The 10377-nt window shown below is 29.8% G+C and overlaps 1 protein-coding gene across 2 annotated transcripts; it reads left to right on the top strand.

Moving 5' to 3' along the window:
• Positions 1–202: 202 nt before the first annotated feature.
• Positions 203–2005, top strand: LOC115724892 (B-box zinc finger protein 20). Of its 2 annotated transcripts, XM_030654258.2 has the most exons (4): positions 203–680; positions 873–1403; positions 1510–1599; positions 1679–2005. In XM_030654258.2, exons 1-4 carry the CDS (start codon positions 495–497, stop codon positions 1694–1696), a joined length of 825 nt encoding a protein of 274 aa, XP_030510118.2. In that variant the 5' UTR covers positions 203–494; the 3' UTR covers positions 1697–2005. The 2 variants fall into 2 exon arrangements, with proteins under 2 accessions (XP_030510118.2, XP_060973513.1); XM_061117530.1 differs by lacking the exon at positions 1679–2005 and having other exon boundaries at positions 219–680; positions 873–1398.
• Positions 2006–10377: the final 8372 nt, after the last annotated feature.

Below are 10377 nucleotides of genomic sequence, written 5' to 3' on the forward strand. Positions count from 1 at the left end.
ATAATATCTTAATTTCTTTTTCTTCATGTCTCTCATTAGCTGACACTTAACACACTCTCTCTCTCTCTTTTTGTGCCAATACACAATATACTAATTAAAAATAGGAGAACAAAATTAAAATTTTGATATAATATAAATTTGGTAAAGATATAATATAGTCTCTCTCTCTATATATAAGCAAACTTCATTTTCCAACTTACTTACCAAAGATCCAAACTTTCTTTCTCCAAATTTCACAGAGAGTCTATTGATAGGGGTAAAGAATATATATATTTACATTTATATACACATTTATATTGAATAGGAGAGAGAGAATGAGTGACTTTGTCCAGAAATTTCTGTTCAATATAAAACTTCTCATCTGACTAGCTATTATCTTTTTTGGTCCCTAATGCCACAAAGCCCATAATTTTTTGTCTCCATCATCAATCCCATAATATATATAGGAAGGAAAAAAAGATAGTTTGGCAGAAAAGAAAAGAAAAGAAAAGAAAATGAAGATCCGTTGTGATGTTTGTGACAAAAAAGAAGCCTCTGTTTTCTGTACAGCTGATGAAGCTGCACTCTGTGATGATTGTGATAACCGTGTTCACCATGCCAATAAACTCGCCAGTAAACACTCAAGATTCTCTCTTCTTCAACCTGGTTTCAAAGAATCACCTCTCTGCGACATCTGTCAGGTAAAAATCCTTTCTTTTTTCTGTTTGGTTCCCGAGAAAATAATATTCAATACACAAATATCTTAATACATATTTCAAAACAGAAAAAACCAAAATCTGGGTTTTCTTTGTCTACTTCAGTAGAACAATTTTCCTCATTCATTTGACCAAAATTAACACATAATTTTTTTGGGTATTTTTCATTTTTTCTAGGAAAGAAGAGCTTTTCTTTTCTGTCAAGAAGACCGAGCAATATTATGCAGAGAATGTGATATTCCAATTCATAAAGCCAATGAACACACTCAAAAACACCATAGATTTCTTCTAACAGGAGCAAAGCTCTCACCTTTATCGTCATCTTCATCATCATCATCATCAATTACTACTACTACTAGCTCTGAAGCCGCCATTAACAGAAGCTCAGTCACTCCATTGTTTTCAACAACAACAACAAAAAGACTTAAAACAGTAATCTCAAATAATAATAATAATAATAATAATGAGATAAGTAGCTGTTCTTCAATTGATGAAATGACTCAATTTCCATACAATTCAACAACTAATAATAATAATAATAATAATAGTCATGAAAGTGGTTGTTCATATTTGACAAGTAGTATATCAGAGTACCTAATGGAAACACTTCCTGGTTGGCATGTTGAAGATTTTCTTGACCCTTCTTCTTCTTCATCTTGTTCTGCTTCAAATAATAACAACAACAACAATAATAATGGATTCTGTAAGGTTTGCTTCCAATTATATATTTTTATATATATATATATATATATATGATTTTTTTTGAAGTGGGTTTGGTTTTGTTGATGGTATAACTAATTGCTTTAATGTGCAGACAAATAATAATGATGATTTTGATAGCAATAAATGCTATTTAAACTCATCTCAAGATCAAGATGATCAAGTGGGTCAATATGACTATTGGGTACCTTAAATTTCACCATAATATTAAATTTATAATAATTTATGTATATAATTCCAATAATGGAGTTTTTTTTATGCAGAAAAAACAGATGAGGTGATGATGATGGTGATAATAATAATGGTTGCATAATAATGTCATCTTTGAAGACATTATTTTTAGTTCTAATTTAGAAGAAGAAGAAGAATAAGAAGAAGAAGAATGTTTTAGTTAAATTTTTGTTTTTTGTTTTAGTATTAATTACATCGATTATGTGTTGTTTATGAGGGTTTTGTTTCTTTTTTATTTCTGTCTACACTCTCATAAAAATAAAAAATTTGAGAGTGGGAAGGAATTTGGGTTTTTCTCTTTTACATGTTTATGCAAATCGATGTAAGAATTAATATAAGGTAATATTATTGGGTAGAAAGGGATAGAGTGTTGATGTATATTATGGTCTTTGAATGAATTATCAATATTGTAACTTTTGGTAATATCTTTGTTACTTTAGAATTTTCCTACAAATGGATCAATAATAATCAATAAAGTTAGAGTTTTTCTTTTCTTTAAATTAAATAGGGGAATAATATAGTGATAATAAGAATAATTTTTTTTGTATTATATTGATTTAAGATGATAAGGAAAAAAAACATCATTGAATCATTATAAGTGGAATAATAAAATTAAATCATCCTTTTTTTATCTATCAAAAAAATAATTAAATAAATTATCCCTTTAATGTATAAGTTATAAAATTTTAATTGTTGAATTTAGAGCATTTTTTTTCCTCATATTGATCACATTAATTAATAAAACATATGAACTAGTTTAGCATATTTTTTGTTAAGACAAACAAATTATTGACATGGAAGAACTCTCTCTAAAGTTTTTTTTTTTTGGTAATAATATTTTTTTAATTCTTAAAATAAATGAATCATTTTATTATAAAAAAAAATGAACTTTTATAATAAAATTATAAATATTAATACTAATAAGTTTCATTCTAATTTTAGTAACCATACCATAAATAAAGAAGCAAACCTAACTAATTTTGCAGAATGAGAAACAAGTCTTGTTTGTTTGGTAATATTGAAGGATAGTATATCATGTGACTATTCCTAGTAGAATGTCCCATTAGAAACCATCACAAATAACAAATGGTCCATAAATAGACCATCTCTTTTGGAGCAATATTGTTATTTATTAGCCTTATTATCAATATCAACTTCTAGATCTAGTGGAGCCCACCTATATACATATTTATTTTTTGAAAGAAAATATACATATTTATTTATATAGAAAAAATTTATAATATTTCTATACAACCAAGGGATAGTTATTTAACTATGCATGACTTAATGAAACATTTGATGCCTTGAGAATTAACTCTCATCTAAGTTTAATAAAATGGTCATAGGAATAGGATTTGCATTTATTTATTATTGGAAAAATGCTAAAAAAGTACCAAGTCGTGTGAAACATTAATTTGATTGATTAAGTATTTATTTTTATATATTTATGTAGTATTTTTGTTATTGAACTTTTTTTATTATTTTGTAATTTTGTAGTATACCATTTGTTAATAACATCTACCAAATATAATTTTTATAGTAATGTAATTTTTTGATTATATTCTATACATTATTATTAGGAAGCAAATTAGTATATAATAATTGATAAATGAATGCAAATTAAACACTTTCTACTATTAACTTTAATAATTAAAAAGTTAAAGCTAAAATTATAAATATAATTATTATTATTATTATTATTATTATTATAGAAATATGTAATTCCATTAATTGAAAACATTCAAAAGTACATCATGTAAACTACTCGAAATCGTAAAATCAGAATAGATACAACTAACATTTAACCACGAAGTTCTAACCAAATGGTGAGCAACATGATTAATGGATCGTTTGACAAAAAATTAAAAAGACATTATTCAAACTAAAAAGAATCCATCTGCACTCACAAATGCAGAACCCAAAAATAAAAGCCATATCTAATGAACTTTGGATGACTTGGATTATGACCAAACTGTCCGACCCCACCACTACATCATTTCGCTCTGTTTTTTTCTACCAACTCAACACCTCCTTAATCCTGAAGACAAGATCAACCATCCCATCCAACTTACTGTTCGAGCCATAATAAGTTGACTAGAAGAGTTCTGCGCCATCCAATCATAGATATACTTATTCTGATAGCTAAAGATAGCTGCATCAACATTAATTTTAATTATATTACCAACTGGTGCAATCCAGTGCTCATGCCCTTCGCCATCTTGTAAAGAAAACAAAGAATAATCAAAAATTTTATTTTGAACACAACTCCATTGATCAAAACTATCCTTAGCAAACAAAACTACCTCTTTAACATTCTTATTCTTATCGTTCCACACATTGTCATTGTGCACAGTCCAGAACGTCCAACAAAGCATAACAACTCTATGTTTCATCCCAAAATCCCAACCATGAAATCTATTATGAAGCCATCATCCCCCAAAATAATTATCATCAATCGCTATCACCAAAATACTCGTCATCTGTCAACAAGCAAAAGCAAACGAACTCCTTTCAAGACAATGAGAAATAGACTTTCTAATTCGTAAGCATCTTGGACACAACAATGAGGGGAGAGGAATATGTTTCACGCCTAATTGGACACAGGTAGGAAGACAATTGGAAGAAGCCCTCCAAACCAAATTCTTGACTTTACGAGGCACTCTCAAATACAACTCTTTCCAAAAGGCCGAGTTAGTGACTCCAACTAACTCACCTTTAAGAAGTCGAAACGCACTCATAACAGAGTATGACCTTCTATTTACAATTATGTTTTGATGTACAAAACACCATCTTTGTGCTTCAAACCTGAAATGATCTTAGGTGGCATTTGGTTGGAGGGAATAAAATAGAATGGAATGGAAATAAAATAATTTTCATTTCATTCATTTGATTGGTTGTAGTGTAAAGTATTGGAATAACATTCTAATGGAATGTCCTTTCTACTATTTTAGTAGAATGACTATTCTATTTTGAAATGAAAGGAAATACTATTTTAATGTAACATGAGAAAAAAAAATTAATAATTTTTTTATTAATATTTTTTATACATTTTTAAATTTTATTCCATTTCTATTTCTATTCTCATTCTCATTCCCATTGTCATTCTTATATTTTTATTTTTCCGAACCAAATGCACCTAATTCATGAGTCACTATATTAACTTCGAGTTTTTTTTTAAAGCAATGAAAGTTCTTTAGAATTTATGCTGAACTTTTGTTTAAGAACAAAAAATTTAGATCCTTGCACAGTTGGTATGGAGTTCTATTTATAGGCAACCTTTTTATTAATTAGATCAAATTAACGAGGCCCAATGCAATGCTAATTACAACTTACCTCTCTAAAAGAGGATTTACAAATAAAATAATTAAAATTTTCTTCATTCCTACATAACCAAAAACCTAATACAAAAGGTAAAGTTTACTTGTCTAGTTTGATACGTGATGTTAATAGGTTCAAAATGTGTCGCCAATGAATGCATGGGATAGTATATATCAAAGTAGTGGGTACAAAAATTCCAAAGTTTATGTTACTTTATAGAAGACCAATTTTTCTGTTGGCACGAAAGGGACAAGCTACAATGTCCTATCTTTGAGTGTCAAAAGATGTGCAGATAGGTTCATCTGAAAAGACTTGTTTTCATGTGATGAAGTGTCTCGCTTTACCGATGCACCATCAGTTAACGAGAAAAATCTCAAGAGACTTCTCTTTGGAGCCTTCCGAAGAGTTCTCATTGGAATTTTCGAAAGATTCTCCCTAGGGCCTCCACGCCTTTAGGGAAGAAATCTTGTAGATAAAGTTCATCTAATCTATTATGTTGATGTAAGTTTGTCGTCCTTGACTCACCCATGAGCCCATATGAACCCAATTTTACTTTTATTGGGTTCATAAATCGGCTCAAGAGCCATACAGAGAAACAACAACTATTAATAATTTTTTTAAGTAAAACTATTTTATTTGTTGCATTAATCAATGTAAAGATTAGATGTTGAATTAAGTTAAATGTGAGATGGGATGTGTTTGGTTTGGTGTAATCTTAATTGCAATGAAATCACCATTATAATTTTATTGTTTGGTTTGGATTTGAAAATTGTATAATATCTTTACAATGTAATTTTTTTTTTTTTTTTGAAAGTGAAAAGTTCATTCAACAGAAAGGAAAAAGTGGGCCAACATGGGGTGAACCCTCCCCTTGGAAGAATTTAGCATTTTGGCTAGAGGATCTAGCACTCTTAGCTAAACAATCAGCAAACACATTAAATCTCCTACTAATAAAAGCAAACTTACAACTAACAAAAGACTTACCCAAATCTAAGACTTGCAAAGATAAACTCCTGAATCTCCAATCAGGAGGACAGCTTAGATGTAATACCCGGTGAAAATATACATATATTTTAAATTTTATTTGTTATACAATTTGTGTGAGAATAAATATTCATTTATTTCTACTAATAGTGAATAGAGACTATTGCTTAGAATAGTATTGATAGATTTCTAAACATAGTTGAAATTATAGTAAGCGTCAAGGTAAAATTATGGTGTTTTTACGAATTAGTATAATTACTCAATTAAAGCCCAATATGAAAGTCTATTAGAGTTTTATAGATTATTTAGTGGGTTTAATCTATTGTATGAAGTGCATTAAATAACATTATAATGGAATTAATGTCACAAAAATTCGTAGGTTTTGATAAATTCGCAGGATTAAAAACTGTTTTACTAAAATGATCATATCTAGAGTTTTAGAGCTCCGATTGAGGTGATTCCAGTGGTGTTGGAAAGATAATTCAAAGATCTATAAATTTTGTAGAAATAGTTATATCATAATTCGGAATTTTTCTAGGTGAAAAGTGAGCCTAAAGTTACGAAATAAAGGGCTTACTTTTAAAATTTAAAAATTTAGATATTTGTTGATTTAATAATATTTTAGCATTTTATTATATATTATTATTTTTAGTTAACCTAAACCTATCAGAATACGATATCTCATAATCTTTTTATCAAACCCTAAACTATCATAGTTTTATTTTTCCTCTCCAAACCAATTAGTCAAAGCCTCATTCTTCTTCATGTTTGCTCCTCTCAAACCTTCCACAATTCTTCTTATTTTCTACCTTCATTCTTAAAGTTTTGGATTTATAATCAAGGCTTGCGGGCTTGAGACATCGAATAGAAATATGTGAAGAGGTATGAAATATTTTCTTGCTCAATAATGCTAAATGTTATCTAGGGTTCGGATCTATTATATTTTTTCGTTTTTAGAAAAACAAGTTTCAGTAAAGTGATGATATCTCTCTTGATATTGATCCGTTTTTAGAGATTTTTATATCGTTGGAAAGCTTATTCGATTTCCCATAAGTTTTATGAAGAAACTTTTTGTTAATTCGAAGTCATACTATGTCAAAAAGTTAGTTTTATTCAATATCATGTGATTCGTTTCTTGAATCTTGTTCTTGCAAAACTGTTTTGGTAAAATTGTAATATCTCTTTGAATATAATTCCAATTTCAAAGATTTTGGTAACATTGGAAAGGGAATTTAATTTCCTAAAACTTTGATGAAGATGTTATCTTCTAGTTCTGAACCATTCAATGTCAAAAGTTTGTATTTTTGCTAAGTTGTGTAATTCGTTACTCCATATTCTTTCTCAAAAATAGTTTCAGTAAAACAATCATAACTCCCTCAGTTTTAATCCATTTTTAATGATCTTTATATCATTGGAAAGATAATGAAATTTTCTATAATTTTTATGAAGACAACTTTCACTGAATTAGTATATTTGTTGGTCAAAAATAGTGATCTTTCTGCTGTACTGTAAGAGTACGAATTTTAATGTTAGGGCCTTGAACCATGTGTTGTTATAGGTAGTAGTGACGAGATAACAAGTCTTAAGCAGTGGGATTTGAGGATCTTGTCCTCAACAAGAAAATTTATTGAGGTGCTTGGAGTAGCAAGAAGGTGTTCTTAACAACTGAGGTAAGAAGAGTGGACATTTGTGCACAGGGTGTATGTTGAAACATACAACTGTATTATGGGTTTGTATTTACATGTTTTATGGTAGATTGTTGTTTTATGCTAATGTTATTAGTGTGTGATAGTGATAAGGCTTTTGACTGTTTGTGTGAGAATAGCACTTATAGGATAGGTTTTCTGCTGCTGGTGTGGGCATAACACTGCAGGATATATTTTTGGCTGCTTGTATGGGTTTACTTGCAGGTCATCCTATCATGGGTGAGTACAACTTGTGATAAGGGATTGCCCTATTGGATGTCGAGTGTGAGAACAGCACAAGGCAGGGCAAGTTACACTTCATGTCTGATTAACATGAGTGGGAGTAGATTATCGTATGTGAGTACAATGTGCGATAAGATACTATGTGTTATATGTGTGAGTATAGCATGCTTTATAATTACACTGTGATAGGATGTTGTATTGTATGTGAGAATAATGTGTGATATGGCATGTTGTTATATGTATGCAAATATTGTATGAATTGATTTGATGTTGTGATATTGTTATACTTATGACTATGTTATCAAGTTGGGGGGGGTTATGTCCTACATAGCTCTTCTTACTGGGCGTTAGCTCACGGGTACTCTGTGTGCAGGTAAAGGCAAAACTATATAGTGAGGGTGGCGAGCTCGAGGCGTGGATTACATGTTAGGGGATTGTCACGATGTTTTGGTTTAAAAATATTTCATTTAAGATTATGATTCAAATAGTTTTTGTAAAGCTTTATATTTTAAGGTTATGAATAAATAAATGTTTTGTTTTAAAAATAATGAGATCTCATGCTTAGTTATTTTTCATTAAAGAAGTCTTTTATTGTCTTTATCTTAAATGGTTTTAAACGGACTAGCTAGTGTGACGTCTCGGGAAATCGGGGCGTTACAATATGGTATCAGAGCAATACGGTCCTAAAGGATGTGGTTGACCCTAACATGTAAAGTTCATTGCCACAAGACGAGCTCGACTCACTGTACTGTAAGTTTTAGTTAATCTGTTCATGTTAGTCTTACATATTTTATGTTGCGTTACATCTTTAGTGTAACTAGAAGTTTTCTTTGTGTTTAGAAGAATATGTCTTAAAATTTTATGGGTAGGATTCGATCTATGAGATATTTTTGGAAAAAAAAAAAATTCAAGGTATTGCTATATTACGTAATTTAAGTTTGATTTTTGATAAGTTGTACTTATTTTCATAAATAAGGAGCATAAGATGAGTGTTTTTCAAAATGAATTGTGTTATAAGCAGATTGGAATAGAGTATGTTAGGAAAAAAAAAGAATTTAGTTGTTATATTAGTATTTCTAACGAGAGTGTATGTTTCAGGTTTAATAAATTAGACATATATAACTATTGGTACGTTCTTAAGTTTGTTTTTTTTTTTTTTTTTTTTTTTTTTTTGAATGACTTAAGTTTGTTTTTTTTAAGTGTTAATGGATAGATAATTTTAAGCTCTACTCTTTTATTAGAAATAATTAAGTTGAATTTTGGTTAAGGGTGAAATCTAATCATTAAGGTTATAATAGAAGAATAGATTGTGACAGTCAGTAGCCCCGTGATTCGTAAGGAAATTAGATAGTTTTGTTTGTGTTTATTTGCATAAATTTAAACTCTTTATGTATTGGAATATGGTTTATGGTTTGTTATTATGAATATGTATGTGGTACTGAGAATGTGTGGTTTGGACACAATATGAGTTTATGAATTGATATATTGATTAGGGTTGTTTTGACTTGTATATGTTGTATGTTGCATTCATATATTGTGTGTTGTATCTTTTGCAAGTTGTATGCTAACGTCTCAGGTAAAGTGAGGGACCATGGTGGGGTATGATACGGGGTAAGGCCGTTGAATGTAGAGATACCCTACCCTGCATTTTTCTGAGTCGTGTTTGAAATTATTATGGTGGGGTATGATACGGGATAAGGCCGTTGAATGTAGAGATACCCTACCCTACATTTGTCTGATTCGTGTATGACATTGTTATAGTGGGGTATGATACAGTGATGTTACTGTTGAATATAGAGATACCCTATCCTATAACAATGGTAGGGCTACATAGGCCCTGTGTTATTATATGGGCAAGTATTAGGCCCAGGATATTGTAAGGCCAGGCTAGGCCCAGGTTATGTAAGTAATGGCTATGATATGCCAATGTTATGGTAAAGACATGATATGATTGAAATAATTTTTATATGTTATTGCTATGATTGTGCTATGAGTATGATGTTAGGGTTGTGATCCCTACATATATGTAATGGTTTTGTTTAGTACAAATAAATGGTATATGATTAAGCGAGTAAAGAAAAATATATATGAGAATTGGATTAAGCGATTTTCGTTCTCGAGTTATTCTTAGAAAGAGTGATTTTGATAGAAAATTTTATTCATATTTCATTAGTTGGATGGATTAGTAAATGTTTCTTTTATAGTGATATGCATGTAGCTCATTCCTGATAGTATGTTAACTTGTATGCTTCTAAGCCTATATATTGGCTAGCTCGCATGTGTAAGAAGACCTTTAACGATCTTTAGCTTACATGTAGTTCATGTAATTTATAGAAGACATGTGGTCTGTTTGAATGACATCGGTTTATTGATGATATATTGGATCGTTATGTGTAGGGCAACATTCTTAATAATTATGCTACGTAACTATAATAACGGAATTGTAGCTTTATGGAGGAAATTAAGTTAAAAAAAAAAATTAACATTCAATGAAAGAATGG

Source organism: Cannabis sativa, chromosome 6 (genome assembly GCF_029168945.1).
Source record: "Cannabis sativa cultivar Pink pepper isolate KNU-18-1 chromosome 6, ASM2916894v1, whole genome shotgun sequence".
Classification (NCBI taxonomy): Eukaryota; Viridiplantae; Streptophyta; class Magnoliopsida; order Rosales; family Cannabaceae; genus Cannabis; species Cannabis sativa.